General features: G+C 48.9%; 7 protein-coding genes and 1 non-coding gene across 9 annotated transcripts; 4 read left to right on the forward strand and 4 right to left on the reverse strand.

Annotated features, from left to right (window-relative positions):
- Positions 1-5,969: 5,969 nt before the first annotated feature.
- tim9 (translocase of inner mitochondrial membrane 9) lies at positions 5,970-7,123 on the forward strand. The gene is made up of 3 exons (XM_951490.2): positions 5,970-6,149; positions 6,272-6,341; positions 6,755-7,123. The coding sequence occupies exons 1-3, from the start codon at positions 6,142-6,144 to the stop codon at positions 6,941-6,943; spliced, it is 267 nt and encodes an 88-aa protein (XP_956583.1). The 5' UTR covers positions 5,970-6,141; the 3' UTR covers positions 6,944-7,123.
- A 683-nt stretch (positions 7,124-7,806) lies between these two features.
- Positions 7,807-14,215, reverse strand: NCU00199 (hypothetical protein). Its single transcript, XM_951491.2, has 2 exons — positions 9,627-14,215; positions 7,807-9,571 (listed from the first exon to the last, which is right to left on the reverse strand). The coding sequence occupies exons 1-2, from the start codon at positions 13,755-13,757 to the stop codon at positions 8,126-8,128; spliced, it is 5,577 nt and encodes a 1,858-aa protein (XP_956584.1). The 5' UTR covers positions 13,758-14,215; the 3' UTR covers positions 7,807-8,125.
- Positions 14,216-14,712: 497 nt separating this feature from the next.
- On the forward strand, positions 14,713-17,917 carry trp-1 (tryptophan-1). Of its 2 annotated transcripts, XM_011395480.1 has the most exons (2): positions 14,713-14,899; positions 14,998-17,864. In XM_011395480.1, the coding sequence occupies exon 2, from the start codon at positions 15,165-15,167 to the stop codon at positions 17,451-17,453; it is 2,289 nt and encodes a 762-aa protein (XP_011393782.1). In that variant the 5' UTR covers positions 14,713-14,899; positions 14,998-15,164; the 3' UTR covers positions 17,454-17,864. The 2 variants fall into 2 exon arrangements, with proteins under 2 accessions (XP_011393782.1, XP_011393783.1); XM_011395481.1 differs by lacking the exon at positions 14,713-14,899 and having other exon boundaries at positions 14,918-17,917.
- A 199-nt stretch (positions 17,918-18,116) lies between these two features.
- NCU00201 (hypothetical protein) lies at positions 18,117-20,503 on the forward strand (the record flags this gene model as incomplete). Its single annotated transcript, XM_011395482.1, has 2 exons — positions 18,117-18,220; positions 18,487-20,503. 2 exons carry the CDS (start codon positions 18,117-18,119, stop codon positions 20,501-20,503), a joined length of 2,121 nt encoding a protein of 706 aa, XP_011393784.1.
- Positions 20,504-20,606: 103 nt separating this feature from the next.
- On the reverse strand, positions 20,607-23,586 carry crn (coronin 1). The gene is made up of 7 exons (XM_951494.2): positions 23,359-23,586; positions 23,115-23,203; positions 22,851-22,993; positions 22,642-22,788; positions 22,164-22,585; positions 22,061-22,097; positions 20,607-22,005 (listed from the first exon to the last, which is right to left on the reverse strand). Exons 1-7 carry the CDS (start codon positions 23,390-23,392, stop codon positions 21,057-21,059), a joined length of 1,821 nt encoding a protein of 606 aa, XP_956587.2. The 5' UTR covers positions 23,393-23,586; the 3' UTR covers positions 20,607-21,056.
- A 945-nt stretch (positions 23,587-24,531) lies between these two features.
- Positions 24,532-24,619, reverse strand: NCU15235. Its single transcript has one exon. It is a non-coding gene; the product is annotated as a tRNA-Val (tRNA).
- A 391-nt stretch (positions 24,620-25,010) lies between these two features.
- nst-5 (SIR2 family histone deacetylase) lies at positions 25,011-26,864 on the forward strand. Its single transcript, XM_951495.3, has one exon. It carries the CDS (start codon positions 25,134-25,136, stop codon positions 26,370-26,372), a length of 1,239 nt encoding a protein of 412 aa, XP_956588.3. The 5' UTR covers positions 25,011-25,133; the 3' UTR covers positions 26,373-26,864.
- NCU00204 (hypothetical protein) lies at positions 25,035-27,342 on the reverse strand. Its single transcript, XM_951496.3, has 2 exons — positions 26,659-27,342; positions 25,035-26,595 (listed from the first exon to the last, which is right to left on the reverse strand). Exons 1-2 carry the CDS (start codon positions 27,122-27,124, stop codon positions 26,417-26,419), a joined length of 645 nt encoding a protein of 214 aa, XP_956589.3. The 5' UTR covers positions 27,125-27,342; the 3' UTR covers positions 25,035-26,416.
- Positions 27,343-27,534: the final 192 nt, after the last annotated feature.

Consider the following 27,534-nt stretch of genomic DNA (forward strand, 5'->3'; position numbering starts at 1 on the left):
TTACTAGTATTTAGTTAGTATTAATAGTACTAAAATAAGTATAAAGGTAATTGAAAATTAGTATTCGAACGGAAGTTAGAAAGTGAAATTAGATATTATTAATCTTATAGTTATTATTCTCGAAGAGGCTAGAATTTAATTTTTCGTTTAAATAAGGCAAGAAAATTATTTAAAATTAGTAAAAAATTCATTAGATTATTAAAAGAAGTTAGTAAAATCGTTAGAAGAAATTCGCTGGAAGTTGGATAGAAGGCCTATTGTCTTTTAGGAATAGATTAGTAAAAGAATAGGAATAAAAAGAAGAATAGGGATAGGAATTGGAATTAGAATTAGAAAGGGAATAGGAAAGGGAAAGGGAAAGGGAAAGGGAAAAAGAAAGGGAAAGGGAAAAGGAAAGGGAATAGGAAAGGGAAAGGGAATAAGAATAGGAATAATAATAATAATAAGGATAAGGATAATAAGGATGATGAGGATAATAAAAATAATAAGGATAATAATTATAGGGGTGAGAATAATTTTACCCGTATATCCGAAAGTAAAAAAAAGTTAAAGTAATTTCGCCGGCCCTCTATTTAAATTAGTAACTCTACCGACGTGAATGTTGATTTGTTACTATAGGATATTAGCGGTTTATTAATTTAAATTTTACGTTTTATTATTATTATTATAAGAGGAGAGGTTGGGTTGTAGAATTAATAAATAAAATAAAATAAATAGAAGGATAGGTAATTGACGTACCCTTTTGGCTTATAATAGCGTTAACTTTAGTTTTAATAAAAGTGAATTCGCTTAAATTAAATTAATAGAAGGTGTAATAGTAAATTAAAATGTAATTGAAGTTGGAGAGGGGTAATTAAAACTCTTTAATTTATTGTGCTTTAGTAATAAAATGAATTTACTTTAGTAGTTTAGGGTTGTAATAGTTTTACTTTGCTAGTTTGGTAATTAAAGAGGGCGGGGTCGATGGTTTTAATTTATTTAACAATTTTAAAATCGAGAATAAGGTTTCGGCTTTAAGTTGTTAGAAATAAATTAGCTTTAGATTATTATTTATAAAATAAAGTTAATTAAAAGTAAAGAAGTAAAATATAAATAAGTAAATTAGAGTTATTAAGAGGAGGAAAGGTTATAAAGGTAGTAAGTAGGATTCTAAAAGGTTAGTATATATATTAGACTATTAAATATACTACTTCTATAAGGGAAGGGTATATTATATATTATATTTAAACGGGTAAAATTATTATTTTAGTAAGGCGTATAAATATTTTTATTATTATAAGACTATTATAATTTTTTTTTTATACTAATTTTAGTAGCCTTCCTGTATTTGTTTATATATTAGTCTATATGTTTAGTTTTAAAGAATTTATTTAGCTAGCGGATAAAGTTCGATAAAGTAAGATAAGTTAGTAAATAGTTAGTACGTATACGGCTGGCTGGGCTCTAGGTTTAAGTGTGGAAGTTAGAATTTGAAATCGATCTAATTTTTATTGATTTTAACTTAATTATTTTTAGAATTTCTCCCTCTTAGCCACCCTTCCTACACCCTAATTTTAATATAGTAACCTTAATACTACTATATTAATTATAATTCTATTAATTACTAATTAGTAAGAATACCTTTATATTTCTCTATAGGATATTTAATAATAATTAATAATAAGTGTAAAATATATTTAGTAGTAAGTAGTACTAATCTTATCCTCTAACGAATTAATTATATACTTTTACTCTAATTGGTACGTTGTATATTATATTTATTTAATTTAATTATAAAAATAGTAATAATAATATAATTATAATACTAATATTAATGCTATTATTAATCCTTCTTTAGTATATTTATTAAAGTCTTATATTATTAATAAATTTGAATCCTTAGTTCGATTAGTTGCGGTTATAGCGATTATTAATACCTAGGGATAATTATAAGATTAAAATAGTAAGTATAGCCTTATATTCTTAATTACTATATTCTATAATTTATTTTAGGGATAAATCTTTAGAATTACTAGAGCCTCCCTTTTATAATTAAAAGTTATATAATCCGATTGAAAAACGAATTACTCCTAACCGGGAATAAATATTTAATAAGACGTTTCTATAGGGAATTAAATATTTAGAGATTAGGTAGTATAGTCCTCCTCCTCCTTCTTATCCTTATAATTATTAAGGAAATATTAATATATATATATATTATTACTTATAATAATAGAGCTACTATTATTGTCCTATATAAATATTTCGTTTTGGATTAGAAGTTTAGTTGCGTAATATACCCAACTCCCCTCCTTCTCTACCTTTTTAATTTCAATATCGATATATATTTTACGTATAGCTTTAATTATTAATACGAACCTCTTTGTTAATATAGGGTTATCCTATTTCTTAATAAAATATAGTATTAAAATTTATTTATCTAAATAATAAAATTCGTTAGTAAGGATTTCTATAGCCTATTAAATATATTCTTCGTCTATTTAAAGTAAATTTAATATTATTACCGGAGTTACTACTATAGTTACTATTAGGGTTACTGCTATAGTTATTTAAATATATAGCTTTAGTATATTGCTTATCTTTTTTAGAAAGCTAACCTTCGCCTAAGATATTTCTCTTTGAATATTAATATTCGCTTCTATATTATCTACTATATAATCTATAGCGGAAGTAGCTTACCTGCAGAATATCTTCTTCGGTTAATTATTGTAATTTACTTTCTCTTTATCTTTAATAGGTATTTTAATACTTACTACCTTATTACTAGTAATAATAGTAATTGCACCTTAGAGCCTCTCGTATAATTTATAATTAAATATAATTTTATTCCTAAATTATTTAAAATAGGAATTGTACTATATTTTATAATTAATTATTATTATTTATAATAATAAATAAAATAAAAAATAAAGTACTAACCTTAATAAGTTCTATTTAGTCCTCTACTTTATATATATACTTCTCGTTATTATATTAGAGACCTATCCCTATTATTTTACTTAACTATTCCTAATATTTAAATTACTATTTAATAGCTTCGATTAATTTCTTTACTTTAATATAGTTATAGAATTCCTACTCCTCTATTGAATTATAGTTATACTTCTTTAGGAGCTCTTTGAAGATATATTCGAACGCTTCTTAAGAGTATATACTATTTTTATTAAGGTTATTAATATTATAAAGTTACTCGAGAGTAAAGAGTTTAACCTCCGGGGGGGTAATAGCCCGAAGTTTATAATTTCCCTTCCTAACCTTCTTTATTTTAGGGTTTAGTATTATAGCCTTCCTCTTTTTCGTTTTAGGGTTTAGTATTATAGCCTTCCCCTTCTTTATTTTAAGGTTTAGTACTATAGCCTTCCCGGCCTTCTTCATTTTAAGGTTTAATATTATAACTTTTCTAACCGCTTTAACAGCGATTTCGGTAGCTTCCTTAATAGCCGCTTCAAGATTATCTAATTTCTTTTATTCCTCTCCATTGAATTTATCCTAATCGTTATTTTAATTATTATTTTAATTATTATCCTAATCGTTATCCTAATTATTATTCTAATCGTTATCCTTATTATAATTTTCATTATCGTTATTCTAATCGTTATCTTAATTATTATCCTCGCTATAATCTTCATTATCGTTATCCTAGTCGTCTTTATTCTAATCCTCCTCAAAGGACCCGAAATCTAGAATTTAGTTATTAACTAAACGGTTAAATATTACTTAGGAGGCTTCTAAGCAACGGGGCCTATTAGTATTAATATTATTAAAGGAGGGGGATGGTAGTTGGGTAATAATAACCGATTTTTTAGTAGAACCCTTTTTAGTAGATTTATTCTAGGAGGTAATAGGGTTATTAGGTTAGGACTAAGTCCCCTACTTATTTTTTTAATACTTTAAGGTAAAATGAATAGAAGCGCCGCCGAACCTCTTACTAAAAGTGGCGGAGCTAGGCGACGATACCTTTTTATATTTTAGTAGTATAGTAGATAGAGGGTAATAAATTAAATTAATAAATAAAATAATTAATATAATTAACGGCTAACTATTATGTAATCGAGAAAGATAATAGATAAGACTATTAGCGATATATCTTTCTATTTAGTAGCTAATCCTCTACCTTTATACTTCGTTATTATATAGCAATCCCTATTCTTATTACTTTATATTAATATTACGCCTTCCGAATTAGAAACCGAAGTATAGAAGGTATTAACACTATATATAGTATCGTGATATTAATAAACCTTATACTGCAAATGCTAGAATAAGCGGGTACGCCGTATATTGGCCGTATGAGGGGGGTGTAGAAGCTTATACGGCGTATGTGAAAGGTAGTCCGAGCTTTGCCGTATGAAGCTATACGGTAACCTCCTTTGTACGGCAACCGTACGAGAACAAACGCAGCCTAACTACATACACTTTAGTGTGCTGTTCTCCAGAATTGAGGAGAGGGGAACTAGGCCACAGAGCGTCCGTCCCGTTGCAGCTTGACGACAAGACGACATTTGGTCGGCACAGAGGAGATGGTGAGACAAGCGGAACATGCTCATGTGGTCAAGGATGAGTTTCCCCCTCACTTCGCCAAAGACCAGGCATGCACATGTCATGCGCCACACTTGACAAGAGATGATAAAATGGCTTCGCTTCGCCGCCAGGTTCCGCAGTCGCGTTCACCGTGCGAAGAATTCCCACAGCTTCAGCAACCTTTTGTAGGTATCCTCAGACCCCAACTTTGAGCTTCGTAGCGTAGATATGGGCGAGTTCAGGCTCGGCTCATTGTACATATTCTCACCGCTTGATGAAATTTACCTGAGCCGCCTAGAAACATATCAGATTGCGATTCACCCCTTACCATAGCCGACGGACCGAGCTTTTGCCGCGACAAGGCAGCTCCACCTAGAGCCTCCAAGCCAAGTTGTGCGTTTGGGATGGTGGATGTATCAAAACCATAACGATTTGGGGGGGGGGGGGGGGGGGGGGGGCGGGACACATACAAGGCCACCTCAAATTGCCACAACGGCTTGAAAGTAGAAAAGCATGTTGTACCCATCAACTGCGGGTCTTGTTTCATCTTTCATATGCGGGCAAGACATATTCCTCCCTGAACACGAGATCCTTCCCGGGTGGACGTCATAGGCTGACTCTGGCTGAGGCTGCATGTAAGCCCACGATATGTACTGCTGTTGGTGTTTTTGGATTTCCGGGAACACACCAGTGCTTATAAGCACTTAAAAGGCGATGAACACTACTGCAGTAATGAAGAAAGAAGACGTCCGCACCACATCTCACTAACCGCAAATAACCGTCAATGGGAGAAATGGCTCACATCCCAGCACCTTTTTTTTTTTTTTTTTTTTTTCTTCTCACCACAAAGCCATGGCCAAAGTAACGAAGCCTTTCGGTAGTGACACAAGACACGGAGAGATAAAACAGCCCATTGGACATCGGTCCCTACGAGCCAGCGGACATGCCGTCGTTGTACAATACCATACTTTGCACACAGTCAGTCCTTCCCTTCACTTCCCCGCCCTGCTGAATGGTGGGTGATACAGGGACGAATTGCCGGAAACCTAATGGGGAGCAAGACAAAGGCAAAACCTCAGATAGCAGTACCAGTGAGGCTCTTCTATCTACCTATACATAGTAAATGTCTGTTTTTAGTAGTGATCCCTCCAGTTGGCGCCGTCTCCGAGAGGTTGTTGCCCTGTGTTGGATCGTAAGGAGTGATGTCATTCCTCACCGTTGGCGTCGGCTATGGTTGCAGTGAAGACTGTTGGTTGAGCTGCCTGCAGTTGTGCAGTGCAGTGGTAGTGTACAATGTTAAGAGCGAACGTTAGTAGCGCACAGACCTTCTTTGCTACTGTATCCCCCGGTCTTGCCAAGCCTTGCTGCCAAGCGCCAAGCATCGAGCTCTCTGCCGGGCGGTGAATTTTTAGAACTGCAGCTTCAATCCATCCGACTCGTTTCTGCCCGTCGCGCGCAGCGGGCCCTAGGTAGGTACGACATCGACATCTATCCATCCATCCATCCATCCGTTATCGATTCCACCTCTGCCAACCGACCAGGACCTTACATCCATACTACAACTCGAATTTCCTCAAGAGTTCGGAATCATCACCGAACCACAACACCAAATCGACAACAATGGATGGGTAAGCAAGAGAGCAAGGGAAACAACAGTCACCTTGTGTTTTTTTTTGTTTTTTTTTACGACAAGGAGAACAAGACTGGACACCCAAAACTAACGTCATCGTCAAACTTTCCATCAAAACAGACTTACAGCCGCCGAGAGCCGCGAGCTCGACCAGCGCCTTCAGAAGCGCCAGGTCAAGGAGTTTATGAGTGTACGTCGTATATACACACTTTCTTTCTTCGTTACACATTTGCGCCACCAATATTCTTCCATCTTCGAGTCGTCGCTACATCTTAGATCCAAACATAGCTACCGTCATCACCAATCTTTTATCCCCCGGTCTTCCACCATCCATCCCCCAACTATCCCATCTACTCGCACTTACTCGCAACCTGTTTCCCACCCCTCCTCCTCCTCCTCCTTCCTTTCCACCTATTTCCGAACTGGCATACCTCAATTTCCCCATCCATCCATTCTCCCCCTCCAACACCACCCCTCTCCACGCCTCTGCTAGCTCTCCCATCTATCTATCCCAAAACCAACCCACCAAACCTCTTACCAACATTCCCCCTCCCTTCCCTCTCTCTCTTCTTTCTTCTAACAAACAAACGAACAAACAAACAGGTCTTCGGTAACCTCGTAGACAACTGCTTCACCGCCTGCGTCGACGATTTCACCTCCAAGGCCCTTTCCGGCCGCGAGTCGGGCTGCATCAGCCGCTGCGTGCTCAAGTCCATGTCCACCCAGACGCGCCTGGGCGAGCGCTTTGGCGAGCTCAACGCTGCCATGACTGCTGAGATGCAGAGGCGGTAAAATAAAAAAAAACTACACTATACACTGTACTACAAGAAGGAAAGGAGAAAGGGGAAGGAAGGAAGGAAGGAAGGAAGGAAGGAAGGAAGGAAGGAAGGAAGAAGGGTTGAGGGGAAAAAAAAAAAAAAGACAAATGTGTATAAATAGGTTCAGTTCGGGAAATAAATTGGGTTGACGACGATGAGGCAGGTTGCGCATACATGCATGCGTACCATACACACATACATACATACCGTAAAGGATATTGCGAGTGAAGGTGTGCTGGTTGGGTTGCAGAATGAGGTGGTGAGGAATACCGGTTTTCCGTTGTGGATGAATATGGAAAGAAGAAGAAGAAGAAGAAGAAGAAGAAGAAGAAGAAGAAGAAGAAGGGGGGGGAGAGGGGGAAACGGATGGATGGTATTGAATACCTAGGATGGATGGTGTCGAGACGAGTCCTACTTAGTTTCTGCCAGCTTTGGCTAGAGGTAGGGAGGAAAGTTGAAGGTGCTTTTTGTCGACATCTACGGATATGACAATTTTCACAAAAAGCCTTTGAGGGGACAACGGAGGTAGCCGTTGTTGTTGTTGTTGTTGTTGTTGTACCTCTGGTAGTCGTGAAGCGTGATACCTACGGGGAGAGATCTGGTACGTGATGTGAGGTAACGAAAAGAGACTGAAGCGAAGATATTGGCACTAAAAAACGGATTTATACAAAAGTCAAGATGTTGGAATCTGGCTGTGTGCAATAATACAACAAATCTTTCTGCGTGGTTATATTGTGATTTGTGGGATTACATGGACAATAAACCTTCCTCTTACTTGATGACTAGAGGACGGGCGAGTCCCTCACAAAAGAACTTTCGAACTGTACGGTCGTCATGCGCATAGCCACCCAAAAGAACATTTTTCAAGGGAAAACTGTCGAAATGCTATATGAACCTAAAACCGGCAATCACGCCCAAACATCAGCTGTGCAAAGTAACACACCACCTTTTCAATACCGCTTACGACTTGAAGTAAACAAAAACACATAAACTCAGTCTCCTGCTACACTGCCTAGCAATTCAACCATATCCCTTACTTTTACACACAATTATCCATCAGACAGACCGCAGCGTTCCAAAACACATCACCACCTTTCAACATCCACCCCTTTACCATCATCATCACTTCTTTCCCTCAGTGACTGTAAAACACCTTCTACGCACCCTCCTCCGCCTCACCCAACGCCAACACCTCCGCCACACCACTCAACATCTCCACCGCCTTCTCTTCCAACTTATTCTCGCACGCTGACCCTTCCGAAGCTTTCTGGCTCCTCCACTCCATCTCCCTCTGCCCCAAAGGCACCAACCGTTCCCTCAACACCTTCCTGCTCCCCAGCCAAAACTCCACATTCTCCAAAAGATTTTGTCTGGCCTCGTCTTCCCACCCTCCGGTAATCTGCGGGATGTCTCTTGCCGAGTGGCCGCCGACATTGGTCATCCTGATGACTGACAGGACGCGCGTGAGGAGGGCGAGGGAGTGGATTTCCGAAATGGCGGTTAGGGTGATGAAGCCAGACATGTCCTTGTTATTGTTGGGACCACCCGAGATAGAAACGGACTTGGAGGGCGAAAAGGTGCGGTGGGTGCCTGGTGCTTCGAACCGATCCACGGCCGCGCGCAACAGATTGGGGAATTGATTCAGCACGTAAGCGATTTCAGGGGCGATGGTGGCGCCCAAAGCACCGAGCATGTTGAGTAGTAAAGGCAGGATGCCCTTGGCCCATATGGAATAGCAGCGGGCGGCGCCAGCGTTGTCAGCTAGAGGGCCGACGTTGGGGCGGCGCATGAAGCCGGCAAGGTTGGCGGACGTGATGTGGTCTAGCAGGCCGTCGCAGGCGAGCTGCTCCGCGATGGCGGGCATGGCGGAGAGCTCAAGCAGGAAGAGCAAGGAAAGCTCGCCGTAAATTGGGTCGCCAGACTTGTCCGTCAGCTTGTCGGCCCAGGAGAAGAGCGAGGTGGCGACTTGGAACACGTCGTGGCTGGCCATGATGTTGAGGATTTGCACCTGGCACTGGTCAATGCCGGGGACGCTCAGGCAGGCTTGCAGGATCGCGGTGATGAGGGCAAGGTCCTCGGGCGTGGTGGGCGAGGTGGGTTCGTGCACTAGCGCGACGAGGGACCTGAAGGATTGGGCGACGACGCGGTCAAGGATGCTGAGAGTCAGTTGGGTGACGGCCACGGAGCTGCTTTCACCACCGGACTTCGACAAGGTGGAGGCGCCGGGCGCAGGGGCATTGACCGAGTGTCTGGTTCCACGGAGAGCGACGAAGAGGATCTTGAGGAGGGTGCGGAAATAGGAGATCTGATCCTTGTCGAAGGGAACCTCAATGTTATTGATGGCCCTTGTGATGCTGGTGAGCAGCTTGGTGCTGTCCTTAGGCAGGTGAGAAGCATCAGCGAGGCGTTGAAGAAGCGTCAAAGCCAGGTTTGCCCGAGCGTGAACCAAGCGGACGAAGATGTTGTCTGGCGGCTGAGCCCGTTGGTTGGCATCCAGACATTGCTCAGCGACCTGTGCCATCTGCTTGGCGACGGTTTCGTTCTTGGGGAGAAGCGAGACGCTAAGCTCTAGAAGTAGATACTCCCAAGCATGGAAAAGGGCCTTGAATTATTGTTAGTATTTGTTATCGCCCGAGAGGCAACACAGAAAAACTTACAATCTCAGCTTCCACCAAAGACAAGTTCACATTAGCCCTCTCCATCTCATGCTTGAAGCCGTTCTTGCGCGACCCATCCCATGCCACGTCGTAACTGAGCATCAAGTCGGCAAAATCCAAGGCATAGTAAAATTGGGAACCCAGATCACGGGGAACAAGAACTGTCCTCTTGAAATCCTCTACCGAAATCCCCGGGTACCGTTGGCTAAAGTTCTTTGCAAAGTTAGAATGCAACGAGGCGTTGTACCCCGAAACCTCAACTCCGTTACGCAAAAAGTAATCGAGATCGTTCACGACGTCATTCGCAAACTTTTGTGATTGCCCCATCTGACGCAGATGGTACAGCTGCATGGCAAATGCCTCGGCAATGTAAGCTGCTATCCTCGCCTGGTAGGCAGCCTCCTTGGGGTCTGTCCTAGAGACCATCGAGGGCGACTTGAGATCGCGGACATATGCTCGGAGGTCGGTCAGGAAGGACGTATCCTTCTGCATGGCGAAGATCGTCCAAGGCCAGTAGTTCTGGGCCGAGGTGAAAAAGTCTAGAATGGCGATGGCTTCCCGGCTTGGCAACTTCGTGATAGAGCGAAGTTTTTCGATGGCCGTGGAAAGAACCGAGTCGGGAGAGATTTCTGCAATCTTGCCATCCCCCTTCAAGGCCTCGCGAGGCGTCTTGCCCGTAAGGAGGCAGTTTGCCATCCACTGTTGGCGATTCCGCATTATTGTTGAAAAGAACTTCCATATACTGACCGACTCTGGTACCCTGTCAAACGGCTTATCCAGCTGTGAAGTAATCTGGATGAATGACCGCGAAATTTGTGGCCCAAGGTATCCCAGCAGTGATGGAGGTTCGGCGTTACCCTTCCCGGCACTTTCTACCAGCGCGCTCAGAAGAGCTATCGCCGGTATCTTGAAGGACAGCCTGATAGCAGGAAGACGGGCAACCAGGGACGCAGATTTGAACAGCTGCGTCTGGAGCTTGCTGACAGGCAGATCGAGGTAGTTGGAAACCCGGAGGAGGATGGTTGCGAAGTCAAGGACAACTAAGAGCCTCTCCGAGACAACGGCAGCCCGGCGGGGGTAAAGAGTCGAGTCAGGAATTTGGAAGGCAACAAGAAGTGTCGCTAAAAGAGGTTGGAATCGGAGTGAGTTTGACGAAGCGGTGACAAAGCTTTCGAGAACGTATCTAGCGGCAGGTTCAAGAGAGCCAGTCAAGGTATTCGAAGGCCCGTTCGCGCTCAGGTTATAGGTGTATGAAAGGAGCTTCTGCATGATACCCACCACATCACGCACCACGACACTGCGGTCCAGCTCGGATGGGAATCTCCACGTGGCCGAATTCTCGATGATATCGACCGCGGTCTGGGCGATGGCGAGAGAGACCCGAGAGATCACCTTCTCGCTTGTTCCCAGCCATGCGTTTGTGTCGACGTTGGAACGAGCATTCGTCTCCTTTACGACCTTGCGCTGAACTGCACCAAGCATGGCTATTTCAATCAGATTCGAGAAAAACTTGACGGCGGAAGAAAGGAAGTCGAAGCGCTCAGACAACATGTCAAGGTTTCCGGTAATCCTCGACAGCCGTCCAGCTCTTGTCTCGCCATTGATGAGGGCAGTTCTAGACATGTAAGCCCAAATCCTGCCTGGGCACACAGGCAGTGCGGCATCAAGGAACTGTAAGCAGGCTGCCAAAACCGCCGTTTTGGGGCCATCAACGTTGACAAGATCGTCTTGGATGATGGTGTCCATAAGGTCACAGACAACCGTCAGGATGTCTTTGGTGTGTGGTAGCGCTCTGCTCGCCTCTTTCAAGACTGCCATGCCAGCCTCAGAGCCAGCCCTCGAAACGGTCACGGCAGTCCTGAGAGTCTCGACTCGGACAACGGTTGCCAAAAGTAGTACCGATTCCGCCACCTCGTCAGCACTAAGTCCCGGGAGTGCACTGCTGTATGCGTCAGCCTTCAAAGACACCTCAAGACGCTTGCCCAGGAGGGCCAGGGCCGAGTGCTCGTATTCCAGTATGGCGATCCTCTCGCTATCCGAGACGAAACGTCCAACAGTGCCGGCAGGAATGGTAAACTTTTCCTCCTTTTCGGGGCGCCTCCTGGTAACCTTGGAGGTATCGAAGAGGTCAAGGTCGCCAATCAACTGGAAGGAGTTGATGTTCTCATCCTCGAAGATGAGTTCGTAATTAACCCAGTCAGGACTCCATTCCAACGTCAAGGTGGGAGATTTGAGGAGCAGACCGATCACCCACTCGGAGTTTTCGCTGTCTGCGAGGAGGCCCGTCAACAGAGCCCGAGTGAATGAGACGAAGGGCAGGAATTCGTAAGGGTAACGGCTGCGAGCCTGCAAGAGATAGTTTTCCTTGAGCTCGACATCCCGAAGCATGACAGAATCAACTTCCTGGTTTGGGGACAGTGCATTCTTAGGAGAAATATCCCAGTACTGCCTCCCTCCGGACAGTACGGTAAGGAGGCAGGAAACGGTATCGTTCTGGTACCCCACGATAGGGAAGCTCTTCTTGAGAACTTCGAGGAAAACGGCCCGCGCGCGCGCTCCTAACAGGGAAGAGAAGGCGGCGAGCTGACTGTGGCCAAGGCAGGCTGCCATTTCTGACATGACTTCGTATACCTGGCCACGAGCGGTGGCCGCAAAGGCGAGCGTCTCAACCAACTGGTTATCCCGCTCAAGGGCCTGCGAGGTCAGGAATAGATCATATGGCGACCTTTCGATAGACACTATGCTTCCCGCCGAGTTCCTACGCTCGCTGGGGTTCGGCTGAATCTCCAATTCGAAACTGGCTTGAGCGCGAGCATTTTGAGCAACATCCCGTCGTTCGACGCGTTCCTGGTAGCCAATAAACATCTCCTGCAGAATCAAGGACCATGCCAAGACAACGGGGCTCGCAGTTGGCGAGCCGGCATTTGCGGCGTTGGTCACAGCAGTATGAATTATTGTTAGAAGCTCGGATGATGCTAGATAGGGCTCTTCGAAGTCCAACAAGTCGATGTCTTGGCTCAAGTACAGGAGTGATCGGTTGAGGTTGATGAGTCTGAGCGAGATCACGCACACCAAGCTCTTCAAGGGCATGACGAGCTCGGAAACAAGGTCATAGCCGCTGCTGATGCCATCTAGGAACTCGTACGTGTTCATGATCTGATACCACTGAGTTATTATCTCCGGGGTAGTAAACACGGGGCCCGAGAGGTCGAGGATCTGGAAAGAGACCGTCATGGCATGGATAGCCTCGGTGAGAGCCGTCCTGGTCCAGTCAATGTTGATCTGCTCGGTAAGAAGACGTTCTTCCACGTTTGCCGGGCCGGTCTGCGCGCTCTTGATGGCATCTTCGAGGAGGGTGAAGTAACGTGGTACAAGGGCCTCGAACAAGCTGATGTTGATTTCGGAGTGGTCGTCGAACTCGTCATATCCGAATGCCTCCTTCACAATCTCCCGTCGCAAGTTATGCGTCTCCTGGTTCAGGATGGCAGCACTCGAGTGCAGCATGAAGGTTACGAGTGACTCGGCGGAGCTCACGAAGGACCGGCGTTCGGAGAGGTAGTGGGCCAGAATTCGCTGGCGGCGGCTGGCATCCTTCTCAAACTCGGCCCATGTGGTTTCGGCGTCGGCAACGGTGGAGAGGTTGAGGAGGACGAGAATGTTGGAAGTTTGCGCATCACTGACTCCAGCAGCTTCCTGAATATTGTCGATGTCCTGGGTAGAGAGAGGGCCGACGAGGTGGGCTTGTGGGCGCGACTGGAACTCGACTACGACGATGCGCAGGGCGGCAACTTCGCTGATGTTGACATTGGTGCTGAGCCATATGGCGTCGTCCCTGATGGTCTTGATATTGAATCGCTCGTTGGGCGTCTGGGTCACGTTGATGGCGGCGGTCTTGGTCTCGAAGTCGGCTTTCGTCTTGGAGGTCGGAGGTTCAAAGGTCTTGGAGGGGTTCTTGAGCAGGTGCTGGACGTAGGCATCTTTTAGAAAGGAAGAGACGGCATTGCTGGTGATGCGATCGCCCTGTTGGTCGGCAAGGGCAGAAGCGACGAGTTTCCAGGACAGTATTATGTTCTTGCCCGTCAAACACTCCTCCAGCGGAGGGAAATATGTCTTATCGGTCAAGGAGGCCATTGGTGATGAGGGTCTCCATCAGCGGCCGGGACCAAATTTGGGAGAATGGGTATTGGTGGGAAAAGGTTCCCTCGAGAAGCGGTGTTGTCGTCGGGGTCGTCGTCGTCGTCGTCGTTGTCGCTGCCGTCGTGTGGTCGTCGGGTATTTCTGGTCGACGTTCGATGAAGATGGACGAGACAATGATGTATAGTGAAACGAACTGTCGACCGGATGGGAAAGCTACCGTAGAGCTTTGATCCAGACCCGAGTCTCTGTCATATGGCGGCTGCTAATATGTGGTGGGAGAGGGTGTTGACAGGACGGATTGTTTGTGATGTAAATATTTTGGGCGGATTCGAGATTCCGTTGGTTGGTAGGTTGGGTTCCTTCAGTTTGCTTGGCTGCTCTGCTGTGGTATTTGCTTGACGCGCTTTCCTTCCTTGACTGACGCGGCTGGCAATGGTGGTGTTGTGTGCAGGGCACCTGTGAGCAGCAGCAGCAGCAGCAGCAGCGCGGGAGCTTCAACGCTTTTCCCGCCAAAGTCGAAGAATCGGGCGGCCAGAACCACGCGCGGGACCAAAGAATTCCCACTGTGTTTTTTTGCGACAGAGCACTCCACTGCAGTCCCGTCAGTGAGTGTACCACCTATGTCTAGGTAAGAATTTCCACTTTTGGTGGGGCCTCTCTCTTCGATAAGAGATAAGGGATTTCAATGTTTCAAAACGGAACATTCAGAACAACACCGCGCGGTTTGTACGGAATGACGGCGACGCTTGGGCCCTCTATTTTCTTTCTTTCTTTCTTTCTTTCTTTCTTTCTTTTTGTTCTTGATACAAGTTCGCAAAACGGGGGCTGGAGGTAAGGGGACTGTGAAGCTCACAAAGCTCGTAGACGAACATCCGCTTTAATACTTATTCATGTCGGTTTTGGGAAGCCATTGAGCCATTGAGAGCCACTTGCATCCCAGCGTTGAGAGGTGATTTGTAAACGGTTGTTCTAACGCCACTCCTCGGTCACATCTCTCATGGATGGAATTTACATACATTGTACAATACACAGCTCAAAGTAACTCACGCCTAAACATCGAACAAAGTGCAAGTGACTCACTCACAAAAGACACCTTGCGCAAGCACTTGTGAATCGCTTCAGGCTCAGATAGCCAGGTACGTATTGTAGACTCTCGTCATTCTGATTTCACAACAACGAAAAGAGTCTTTCTATTCATGGAGTAGTGATACTAACAGTACTTGTCCACAACTAGCTGTAGGTAGTGCTACTTCAGTTACTGCATCCGAAGTCGGGCGTCTCGGGGTTCATTCGTGTTTCGTTTGGTAATTACACTCAGGCATTTACACCACAGCTGCTGCACCTCGGACTCCTTCAGGAACACCCTCAATACTGCACGGCACTCTCACAAGTCCAATCACAATGTCGTCCTCCTCAGTCGTCGACCACTCTCCCCACGATTCCGCTCCTTCGCCCCTGGTGCCAACCGCCTCCAACCTCATCCTCATCGACAACTATGATTCGTTTACCTGGAACGTCTACCAGTACCTCGTCCTCGAGGGCGCCAAGGTGACCGTCTTCCGCAACGACCAGATCACCATCGACGAGCTCATCGCAAAGAACCCCACCCAGCTCGTCATCAGCCCTGGGCCCGGTCATCCCGGCACCGACTCCGGTATCTCGCGCGATGCCATCAGGCACTTCGCCGGCAAGATCCCCATCTTTGGCGTGTGCATGGGCCAGCAGTGCATCTTTGACGTCTATGGCGGCGACGTGTGCTTCGCCGGTGAGATTCTGCACGGAAAGACCTCTCCTCTGCGCCACGACGGCAAGGGCGCATATGCCGGTCTGTCTCAGGATCTGCCAGTGACGAGATACCACTCTCTTGCCGGTACTCATGTCACCCTTCCCGAGTGCTTGGAGGTTACCTCTTGGATTGCGAAGGAGGACGGTTCCAAGGGTGTCATCATGGGTGTCCGCCACAAGGAGTACACCATTGAGGGTGTTCAGTTCCACCCGGAGAGTATTCTGTCTGCTGAGGGTCGTGGCATGTTCCGGAACTTCCTTCACATGCAGGGAGGCACTTGGGCGGAGAACGAGAGACTGCAAAAGGCCGCCCAGGCACAGGCTGCCAACACAAAGTCCGACGCTCCCACGCCCAAGAAGAGCAACATCCTTCAAAAGATTTACGCCCACCGTAAGGCTGCTGTGGATGCTCAGAAGCAGATTCCTTCCCTGAGACCTTCTGACCTCCAAGCCGCTTATAACCTGAGCATCGCCCCTCCTCAAATCTCTCTTGTCGACCGTCTTCGCAATTCCCCCTTCGATGTCGCTCTTTGCGCCGAGATCAAGAGGGCATCTCCCTCCAAGGGTGTCTTTGCGCTTGATATTGACGCTCCGTCGCAAGCTCGCAAGTATGCGCTTGCCGGCGCGAGTGTCATCTCGGTCCTGACCGAGCCAGAGTGGTTCAAGGGCAGCATCGATGACCTCCGTGCTGTCCGTCAGGTCCTTAACGGCATGCCCAACCGGCCCGCCGTCCTGCGCAAGGAGTTCATCTTTGACGAGTACCAGATCCTCGAAGCCAGACTTGCCGGTGCTGACACTGTTCTCCTCATTGTCAAGATGCTCGAGTATGAGCTCCTCGAGCGCCTATACAAGTACTCCTTGTCTCTCGGCATGGAGCCCCTAGTCGAGGTCCAGAACACCGAGGAGATGGCCACAGCCATCAAGCTCGGCGCCAAGGTTATCGGCGTCAACAACCGCAATCTCGAGAGCTTCGAAGTCGACCTTGGCACTACCGGCCGTCTCCGTAGCATGGTCCCCAGCGACACCTTCCTCTGCGCTCTCAGCGGCATCAACACTCACCAAGATGTTCTTGACTGCAAGCGCGACGGTGTCAACGGCATTCTTGTCGGCGAGGCCATCATGCGTGCCCCTGATGCCACCCAGTTCATCCGTGAGCTCTGCGCCGGCCTGACGGGCCCCGTGCCCAAGTCCGCCGCCGAGCCGCTGCTTGTCAAGATCTGCGGCACCCGTTCTGCCGAGGCCGCTGCGGAAGCCATCAAGGCCGGTGCTGATCTTGTGGGCATGATCATGGTGCCAGGCACCAAGCGTTGCGTCGACCATGAGACCGCCCTTTCCATCTCCCAGGCTGTGCACATGAGCAAGAAGACCGGATCCACCGAGGTCTCCTCGCAAGCCTCCAAGTCCGCAAGGGACTTTTTCAATATCAACGCCGAGATCATCCGCAAGCGGGGACCTCTGCTGGTAGGTGTCTTCATGAACCAGCCCCTTGAGGAGGTGCTCGAGAAGCAGCATCTCTACGATCTCGATATCGTCCAGCTCCACGGTGACGAGCCGCTCGAGTGGGCCAACCTTATTCCAGTCCCCGTTGTCCGCAAGTTCAAGCCCGGCCAGGTCGGTCTTGCGACCCGTGGGTACCATGCCGTGCCCCTGCTGGATTCGGGCGCTGGATCCGGCACGTTGTTGGACTTGGAGTCTGTCAAGAAGGAGTTGGAGAAGGATGAGCAGGTAACCGTCTTGCTTGCGGGCGGATTGGAGCCTAGCAATGTTGTCGAGACGGTAAAATCTTTGGGGCCTCTGAGTGAGAGGGTGATTGGTGTTGATGTTAGCAGTGGCGTTGAGGAGGGAGGCAAGCAGAGCTTGGAGAAGATCAGGGAGTTTGTTAAGGCTGCCAAGTCTGTCAGGTAAAAAGCTTACGGTGCGGTTAAGGCCCAAAAATCAAGTCTCTTTCTTTCGGTATCTCTATATGGGTTCTCAAAAGGTGGAATTGTGATTATGTTCATGGTTCTGACGACTCAGAATGCGAATGTGACAGAACAGAACTGATATGGATTGCTGGAGAAGACTGGGGGGGATACTGACTGACCCCTTATTCTTTGTCATGATTCATACCGGGACATCCTCAGTGTTCAAATGACAGACACTATGGACTTCCACACCCTGACACCACCCGCACCACAATGCTTTGATCTGCTGATTTGTCGACAAAGCAGCAACGAGACAGCAACTCCTGGACTCTTCATCTTGAAAATGGAAGAATCTCAACATATATACCAACCCTTCCACGAAGCAAACTTTTAACTTTAAGGATCATCTCACCAGTTATCAGCCGATGTTTCTTTACAAGCCGATATTGCCCAACCATGTCCCAGCCACATAACACAACGCTCCCTTCCCGCCAAACCCACAACCCCCTTCCACATCCATCCGACAATAATCCACCCCTTCTCCCCCGTCTCCCTCCTTATCCCTACCCCATAGACCTAACAGTGTACACTCCCTCCGTCCCCTGCCTCCACTGCTCCCTCGTCTCCTCCTCTCCGCGGTGCTCCCTCCTCAACTTACTCAACCATGGCGAACAGCGTGACCAAAACCGACGCCCCAAGTTCACCCCGCCATGGTGGTACAGGTACAGATATAAACCGGACATTCCTCTCCCAGTTCCAGGATTACAGGTAAGGTGTTCGAGGTGTGTGAGGGATGGGATTGAGTGGTGCGTGTTGAGGGAGATGGATGGAGCACGGAACGTAGCACCGATGGGGGGTAGGATGTGGATGCCGATGGTAGGTTCGGGGAGGTTGAGGGAGGGGGAGGGGGAGGGGTCTTTAAATGAAGGCGGGAAGAAAGAGACTGGAGAGGTGAGTGTTACCAAGGAGTTGTCGGGTGTTGGTGGTAGAGGACATAGTGGTGGTGCTGCAGGTGGTGGGAATGATGAAAAGAGACCTTTAGAATCACTGGTGAGCAGGGCACGGCGGATTGCGAGACTTAGGAAGATTCGGGAGGGTTCTGTGAAGGACGAGAATGTGGATGGGTCTTTTGCTCCGGAAAAGGTTACACAAACTGTTGAGTCTGGCAAGTCGACGAGATTGTCCACGGCGAATCCAGCATTACAGCAACAAAGCTCGACCTCGCTCGATCTGCCCGGTCATGATGCCAACAACAACACCAACAACAACAACCAGAACACCGACAATGAAAGCAACACCGACCCTAATGCATCCGATTCCGACGCCAAGTCAAACGTCTCATCCAAGACTTCCCTCTCTAAGAGATCCATCAAGTCTACCAACTCTACCACCTCCTCTTCTCCCCCAGTCAAAGCACACCCAGAGTCACCTCCTGCACCACCACCCTCACCACCAGAACGCATATCATCAAACTATGTTCTGAACAAAAAGACATCATGGATCTGGAAGCCAAGGGCCCAGGAGGAGGTCATCCCGGGGAACCAAAAGTTGGAAAGAAAGAAGTGGGAATTGAACAGGGAAGAGTGGATAGATCACCCCCTTTTCGCGGCCGTAACAGCAATAAAGGTAACGAAGCGGGATCTTGCGGACTTGATTTACCCCGAAACAACAACACGACAAGGCAAGGAAATGGAGATGGAGATGACGGGAAAAAAGCTTGTGAAGAAGAAAACCAAAAAACAAACGCCAGGACTGAAAAGGTTTTTCAACTCTGAAGTTCCCTTCATTGCATATGTCAGGACCACAGGCCTAGAGGGAAGAGAAGAAGAAGAAGAAGAAGAAGACTTGCTGCAGATTGTGAGAAACCAGATACGGGACGTCATGAAAAGTTACGAGCAGACGGATAAACGCAAGAAAGAGGCGATAGCCGCGGCAGAGGGGTATTTACCACTTGAGAGCTGGCTCGGAGGAGGAGGGTTCTTGACGCAGGAGGATCTGCAAAGACAGTTTGCGTTGCCGAGTTGGCGGAAAAGGGAGTTGGAGTTTTTGAGTGAGGGTTTGGTGAAGATGCGGAGGAGAAAGGAGGAGAGAAGGATACAGGATGGAGAGATCAAGGAGTGGGTGATGGGGGGTAAGAAGAGGGCGAGGGATGCCGCGGGAGGTAGAAAGGAGGATGGAGAACAAGAAGAGGAGAAGAAGAAGAAAAAGGAAAACGAACCGAAAGATCAAGTACAAACCTCCCAGGAATCCGACACCTCCATCCCCAACCCTTTTGAACTTCCCCCTTGCACACCCACCGAATACTTCTCCCACCGCCGCCACCGCCTCCACACCTTTTGGACCAAAGAAGCCCAACCCGCTGATTTCCAGTACGCCAAAGCCATCAAGCGCACCACCCTCCGCAAGTGGCGGGGTGTTAAAAAGAAAAGAAGAAGAAGAAGCTACACCAGCAAAGTATACGGATCGAGATGGACAACCACAACCCCCTCCTCCTGGTCCTCTTCCTCCTCTTCCTCCTCGACCGAAGATGATGAGGAGGAACAGAACAAGGAGCGGAAGACTTTAACTGGGTGGTTCGCTGGCTATCAACAACGTAAGCGGGAGCGAATGCTGCGAATGGCTAGAGGTATGGATGGTAGTGGTGGTGGTAGTAGTGTTCGTACGGATACCGGTGAGTCACTAGTACCAGGAGGGACGGGGACGAGGAGGAAGAAGAATCAGACTCGTCAAGAATGGGCTGAGGATGATGACAATCAAGAATGGGAGGGGGGAAAGGGAGAGGACTCGGACGATGAGAGACGGATACTGGCTGATGATTTGGAGTTGGTGGTTGATGCCAGTGAGGATGAGGATATCTTGAGGTTTTTGGGTGATCGTTGTGACGACGACGACGACGACGACGACGACGACGACGACGACGACGACGACGACGACGACAACGACTATGTGGGGGGTGAGGGAGAGTGGATTGGAAGTGAAGGGGTAGATGGGGATTATGATAGTTACCCGCTTGTAGATCACGTTCGGGAGTCAATGATAAATGAGTATTAACTGGCCGGCCGTCTCGTTGGTCACGTAGGTAAGGGTTTGATGCCGTCAACTGGTTACTTACTTGTGTTTAACTTGCCTCACGTAAGAGTACAGATTTCCAATGTCCATACCGAAACCGTAATCGTTACCGGGCAGTGTATCCATATCCTAGATAACTTCACTACATCAACGAATCGGGAGAGCTCACACGAACAGTATACAGCACGAACAGGTTGAAAAACTAGTTACTATACTCCAAAGACACCAATTGAACGCTTTCCTTTGCTTGCCTTGGCTATGCTGTCCTTGTTCTCCTTCTTGATCTTCATCTGCTTCAAGTTGCTTGCTTGCTTTTTTCATTTCATGCCCCATTTGAAAGCTATATCGTCGTCATCCAATCATCCTGCATCCATCCCCTACGTGTCCAACTACTACTTACCCCAACAACGTCGACTTTCATTATAAACTCGGTAAGAGAGAGAAGTATGTTCAAGGACTGGTCTGACAGTATAACCCAGTGAGAGAGCGAGAGGGACGTATAAACTTTGGACCTGAACTCTCAAAACTCTGACTCTTACGACCTAGCAGCCTCGAGCTCCAGCTCCAACTGTCTGATTCTCTCGCTCTGATCCTGCGGGCCGGGTCCGACCCTCTTCTTGAGGGTCTCGACTTCGGTGGCAAGATGGCTGATGATCTGACTCTGGGCCTGGATCTTGTCGCTCTGTGCACCAATAATCCTGCTCTGCTGCTCAAGAAGCTGCGTGATCTGGGAAAGAGAGGCCTCGACGTTTCCCGAGGAAGGGGAAGCGGTAGAAGCAGGCGCAGGGGCGGCTGCGGTGGTCCTGACTGGCGAGGCAAGCTTCTGGACTGGGGTCTGGTACGTCGTCGGGGAAGGTGTCTTGCCGGCGGAAGCGGGAGGAAGGGATGTTCGCACAGAAACCGGGGCGGCGGCTCTAGCAGCGGGGCGCGAAACCTCCTCGAAGGGAGAGGACTCGCCCTCACTTGGCTCGGCGTCCTCGTTATCCTGGAACTTGTTTGCAATAGCGGACATGGAGGCCTTCTGGTCCGCCACGGTCGACGTGGGCACACGAGTAGCGGGTGGGGGCGTGGATTCCATCTTGGACACGGGGGGCTGGATAGGAGACGAGACGGCAGTGGGAGGCTTGTAATCGGCCGGAACTTCCCTGGGTGCGGTACCCTCGTAGATGCTCTCCATGTCGATCTTGGCCGGGATGCCGTCCTTGCCGTCAAACCACTCCTGGGCGGACACGGCGGGCTTGAGGCCGGTCGCAGGGGGGTAGATGTCGGACTGGAAGGTCTCGGCACGACGGGGAACAGTGAAGGAGATGGGCTCGATGTACTGATCATTGACGGTCTTGTAGGCCCTCATGATTTCGTTCTCGTGGACGTTGACACCACGGCGAGGCACAAAAGCAATACCTCTCTGGGGGTCACCAGACTTGTACTCGGCCAGGAACTCCAACTTGTCGTTCTCGTACTCGAAATAACGAATGTTGCCATCACTGCGGACGTTAGCATGCTATCTATCGTTCCTATCTCGGGTTGCGACAAACTTACCCCTTGCCAGCAAGGTACAGGCAGTTAGAGCCGTCATCTACGAAAAAAGACCACAGTTAGCTTCGGCGCATACAAAAGCCATGGTCCAGCAAGCGTGACTTACCCCAGAAAGGCATGCAGACACCAGAGATGGAGTCGAGCGAGGTGAAACCACCGATGGGGTCCTTCCTGCCAGGCTCCCACAGGGCAACCTGACGGTCACTCATCCGGGAGAAACCAGTGGTGGCGATACGGTTGTGTTCACCAAGCCATACAGCACGACTGTTCTTGGCGCCCTCGTGGCCCTGGTATTCGTGGACTGCGGACTGCTGGCGCACATCCCACACGCGCAGCTTCTTGTCGCGAGAGGTGGTGACAAGCATTGTGCCGTTGGCGCTCCACGACAAAGACTGCACAATGTCGGGGTGCTTGATGGCGATGGGGGCTTGGCCGGTCTCGACGTCCCAGAACTTGACCGTCAAGTCGCCGGACGACGAGGCGAGAATGTTTTCGGCGGCGGGGTTGAAGAGGACATGGCCGACCTTTCTGGTTTGTGTGAGCGCAAGCCTTACTGAATCTTATCTTCAGGGTGTAGATCGTACCTCGTGTGGCCAGAGAGCTTGCTGAGGGGTGAGACATCGGCCGGCTCTTCGGCGTCTGTATAGAGGGTGAAGTTCTCGGGCACCTGCCAGACAAACACCTTTCCATCGTCGGAGGCAGAGGCGATCAAGCGGTCGTTGAAGGGGTTCCTAAGAGGAGCCTAGGTCAGATTGTCTTGTCGGGTCGTTGTAGCGCATGCGCAAGAGCGTACCAGTCAGTGTCGAGGACGGCGGCGGTGTGGCCACGGAACAGCGGTATTTGGTCGGGAAGCTTGCCGCGCTCGTTGAGGGGGATGACGGCGAAGGCGCCACCACCGCTCGACTCCCAGTTGACGGCCAAGTACTCGGGGTTGGCCTAGGTGTAGGCGAGACAAAGACACGGTCAGTATATAACGACCATGGAAGCTATGGATAGGGCGCAAGTAGTGGAGAGGAGCGTAGGAGCACAGGAAGTATTTAAACAGGTAGGTACCTACCTTTATGAGGTTGGTGTCCCAGGCATTGTGGCTGATGCGAAGGTTGTCGTAGCAGAACTCCTTGCGCGTGGGCTTGCCGAAGACGTGTCCTAGCAGTCGCGGCTATCGTGTCAGTCCATGTCTCTCTCTCCAAGCTCGTCGCGACTCCCATCGTGGATACGGCGCGCTACCTCGGGAGCTACAGTATCCATCCAGCTGGTGTGCTAAGGAGCCTTCGGGGGAGGAACACGGGGGATCGACATACGATACTTCGACGCTCTGACGAAACGGCCGGACATCGGGAGGGATTAGGGCAGTAAGCTGCTAGCTGGTAGCTGGTAGGAATAAGGGAATAATAGTGTAGTAAGGAAATAAATCTTGGACTCGATTATGGATTACTGAGTGTTTAGACGGGAGCTGAGATAGGGGGGGGGGGGGGACTTTCAGTGTTTTGGTGGTTTGGGAATCGATACCGGCCGATGGGGTACAGTGGTACCTGCCAGTAGTAATAAACCAGGAGGTTAGTACCAGACACACCTCAGAGGCGGGTACTTGACCGATACTTGGCCCTGCCTGTGCCTGGTGCAGCAAGCGACTGTTGAGGTGGTTGACTGCCCTGCTAAACCGACTACACTAGGCCATCCTGGGCTGGCGCGGCTGAGTCCCGGGCAGGTCCCGTCGGCGTGGACCCGTCCCTGATCGGCTTGGCTTCGGCGCATGTTCCAGGGCAGCAAGTGAGCTCTTTAGCTGGTCCACTTCCCCACTGCCTGCCCCTCTCCCCGTGTTCCCAACGTTCGATTCGCACGCCATCGCCAATGCTGCTCTGGGACCTTTGTGAAGTCCTTCAGCCATCCGGTCGCATCTGATAATAAATGAGATCCAACTGTTGCGAAGTAAGAAAGGATTTTTACTTGATGTGTTGTGCGAGTGGTGGCAGCTAGTAAGGAGGTATTGCGTGTCTTTGCATGGCTCTCTGAAAGTCAAGGGTGAGGCATCATGTATTCGCTGGATACAAACAAACTCGAAAAGGGGGTTCAGGGGGGACACGCATTGAGTGTGGATCCATCATGTTGACACAAGACAATGTTACAACAAGAAAGCCTGAACAAGTGATGGTGCTTGCGCAAAGATACTCATGTGACAAAATACCCGAACTTTCGGGATTCAGAGAGATTTGTTTAGTTGGTCAATGTCATTAGATCAAAGTTCATAGAATCGATTGGCATGGATCGATATTATTCAACGTCTTGATGTTGACAGCCAAAATTGAAAATCGACTTTGCTGGAAACTTGTCACCATCCCATTCATAGAGCGCTATTTCTCGGCATCTGGAAGACGGGATCAAAGACAGAAAACCAAAAACGAAAAAATAACAGACTGAGTGATGGAAACGCATTTCCTTATGATGGCGCCGTTGTGAAGAAAAAGTCAAAAACTTAGTCGTACTGGGGATCGAACCCAGAACCTTCTCGGATCAGATTCAACTAATGTGAACGAGAAATCATAACCATTAGACCATACGACTCTGTTGAGTTCAAGTACCACCTTGAGGTCTTATGTAGACGAGAGCTTTCAGCCACCCCACCAAGCATGGGGCGGGACAAGATCCCGTAATGGTGTAGAACTAGTGTAATGTAAGCAAAGCCAACCCAACGGGAATACAGGATAGACGCACCTCTTCAATTGGAGTGTTACAAAAAGAAACCCGTCTGGAAAATTTCAACAGCCATTCTATCAAGTTCAAGCTAATTCGTTATATGTCAATGACCATCATGTTCTTCGAAAGGGGCAAGTAAACAATTGTTCTTTGTTCCGCAGCTCATGCAGATGCCAAGATGGCCCGAGCTTTTCGGATCTTCGGTGACGACACTGACTCGATCTCACCGAGTGCCACTGTGATTCCGCATCTGGACTGAGACAAACTTCACAACATCCAACATGGAGATTTGGCATTGTAGGTAGCGGCGTGTGCCGCCTCGTTATCCTTAACAACAAATACTGCCACCCATCAGATCCGAATCATACGGCAGCACATCAAAATGTCCACCCTAGCGACAACAGCAGCCGGCACCCTCCGAATGCGGATTCCCTACCGAGAGCTGCCTCCCCCGACCACCATCATACCTGCCACCGCCACGACCCTGCCCGGCGCCGTGGCTGCTCTCAAGTCATTCCTCACCGCCCCTCCGCCGTCCGGTTTACCCAATCGAACTGTCATCCTCACCGGTGCCGGCCTTTCCGTGGCCAGCGGCTTAGCCGACTACCGTGGCGTCAACGGCACCTACCGGGTCAATAAGGACTACAAGCCGATTTTCCACCACGAGTTTCTCGCCAGCCACGAGACGCGGCAGCGATACTGGGCACGAAGCTACATCGGATGGAGGGGTCTGGGACGGGCCGGCCCGAACCCGGGCCACTACGCGATCCGGGACCTTGGGAATCTGCTCACCGAGCGCTACAGCGGTGACCGAAACAACAAAAGCATTACGGGTGTAATCACACAGAATGTCGATTCCTTCCACAAAATGAGCCATCCCGATATACAAACCGTCGAATTGCACGGGACTCTAGCCTCGGTTGTTTGTACATCGTGCCGGAACCAATTTCCTCGAGATGAGTATCAAACCACACTGGCCAGGCTCAACCCGATCTGGGCCGATTTCCTTCGCGAGGCGCTGGCATCAGGAGCCCTGGAGACGGAGGACATTGAAGAACGGAACAAGAAGGGTATCAAGATGAACCCAGATGGTGATGTGGACCTGGCCGAGGCACCTTACACCACGTTTCGTTACCCAGCATGTCCGTCGTGTCTGAAGGAGCCGCCACGTCTTGCAGATGGCACCAAGACATGGGTAGAAATCGACAAAGATGGTGCATGGATACCGTCCAGTACTGCGGGAGTTCTGAAACCGGCAGTAATCATGTTTGGAGAGAGTATAAGCGCCGAGGTCAAGAGCGAGGCGGAAAAGGCCATTGACAATGCCGGACGAATGCTCATCTTAGGCACCTCTCTCGCGACCTACTCGGCTTGGCGGCTGGCACAGCGGGCGAAGCTCCGAGGAATGCCTATAGCCATTGTGAGCATCGGTGGTGTGAGGCGCGAAGAGATGTTCTTTGAAGATCTAGACCCTAAGATGGCCGGTCCTCATGGGGTTAGAGTGGAGATGGCTACTGAACAGCTGTTACCGGCGCTCGTGGAGGAGCTCAAGAGTTATAACAATGGGGCCATGGTGGCCGAGGTACCCGTGGGCAGGTTGTTTACTGGACGGGTCCGCTAGCGGACGCCCATCTATCAATAATAGAATAAAAAGGTCTTGTCGACTTAGAAGAAGGCACCCTTGAGGGCTGCAGGCGAGATCTTGGGCGTTGTCTCGGTCTGGGTCTCGGTCTGCGTCTGGGGTTGTTCCTTTACGGGCTCTGCCTTGGCTTGCTGGGCAAGTTTCGCCGCCTTTTGTTGCTTTGCCTTGTGCATGATCTCTTCGCGTTCGATCTCCTTGAGGACTGTTATTGAATCTTCATATCAGCCTGTGCTCTCCGTATCATATCCACCTGCGTTTAACGAACCTTCATCCCAAGCAGCCTCCTTCTCCGGATCGCCAGTGCCCAACACATTCTCAACATCCACCTCTTCACCCTTCTGTATCCTCTCGACCACCTCACGCAAGGTATTAATCCTGACATCGGCCTGGCGCGAAAAGGCCGCATAGTCTTTTTTGAGCGAGATCATCTGGATAGCCATGGAACCGATCATTAGAAAGATGATGATAAAGAAGGTGGCCGGGTTCCACTCGGTCGATTTCGGCATCTTTGTGTGGTTGATGGAGTCATCGCCGAATCGCAAGAACTTGGGAACCAACGACTTCCAAAATGACACTTTGGCGACTCTAGGGACGATTACATCCGGGGCGCCGCTCGCGAGGCGGATCGAGGTGGAAAACGAAGCTCGAAGAACTGTCGAGGGGACTTGACGATGGAGCAAGGCAGCATGCGCATTGCGCCCAAGGCGCTGAGGAAGAGAAGTTCGGCGCATGGTAGGTAGCAATTCGGAAATGTCGCGTTGTCTTGTGTTGGGATTCGGTGGCTGTTGAAGCCTAAGTAGGATTGCGACGGATCAGAGCAGTTGTCGAAATCAAGTGTTGCGGGAGAGAAACTGGGAGAGACCCTGAAAAGAGAAAGTGAGAAGACGACGGACTCGAAGCTTCGTTCTTCTTCCACTTCGGGCAAAAAGTTCACTCGAGTTCAGTTCAGTTCAGTTGCAGTGAGTGACACAGCGCCAAAATTCCCACAAGTGACATCCCACCTCACACGGCAGGCAAAGGTGGGGTCTTTCTGCCATTCCATCCCGCTGCCCCTGGCTGGCCGATGCGCCCCACGTAGTGAGGTACGTACCGTGTGCTTTCGTACCTGCGTTGCAGTTGCCCGGGCAACTTGAACTCGTTG

The sequence above is a fragment of the Neurospora crassa genome, linkage group III (assembly GCF_000182925.2).
Source record: "Neurospora crassa OR74A linkage group III, whole genome shotgun sequence".
NCBI classification, from domain to species: Eukaryota; Fungi; Ascomycota; class Sordariomycetes; order Sordariales; family Sordariaceae; genus Neurospora; species Neurospora crassa.

Bases quoted from the DNA above. Each gene is read 5' to 3' on its own strand.
- tim9 (XM_951490.2), top strand. The intron at 6,342-6,754 runs GTACGTCGTATA...ACAAACAAACAG, and splicing joins AGGTCAAGGAGTTTATGAGT to GTCTTCGGTAACCTCGTAGA.
- NCU00199 (XM_951491.2), bottom strand. From the start codon at position 13,757: ATGGCCTCCTTGACCGATAAGACATATTTCCCTCCGCTGGAGGAGTGT. The intron at 9,572-9,626 runs GTAAGTTTTTCT...CAATAATTCAAG, and splicing joins CTTTGGTGGAAGCTGAGATT to GCCCTTTTCCATGCTTGGGA.
- trp-1 (XM_011395480.1), top strand. From the start codon at position 15,165: ATGTCGTCCTCCTCAGTCGTCGACCACTCTCCCCACGATTCCGCTCCT.
- crn (XM_951494.2), bottom strand. From the start codon at position 23,392: ATGTCCGGCCGTTTCGTCAGAGCGTCGAAGTATC. The intron at 22,098-22,163 runs GTAAGTCACGCT...CTTTTTTCGTAG, and splicing joins TGTCTGCATGCCTTTCTGGG to ATGACGGCTCTAACTGCCTG. The intron at 22,006-22,060 runs GTAAGTTTGTCG...TAACGTCCGCAG, and splicing joins CTGTACCTTGCTGGCAAGGG to TGATGGCAACATTCGTTATT.
- nst-5 (XM_951495.3), top strand. From the start codon at position 25,134: ATGTCCACCCTAGCGACAACAGCAGCCGGCACCCTCCGAATGCGGATT.
- NCU00204 (XM_951496.3), bottom strand. From the start codon at position 27,124: ATGCGCCGAACTTCTCTTCCTCAGCGCCTTGGGCGCAATGCGCATGCT. The intron at 26,596-26,658 runs GTTCGTTAAACG...ATTCAATAACAG, and splicing joins GGAGGCTGCTTGGGATGAAG to TCCTCAAGGAGATCGAACGC.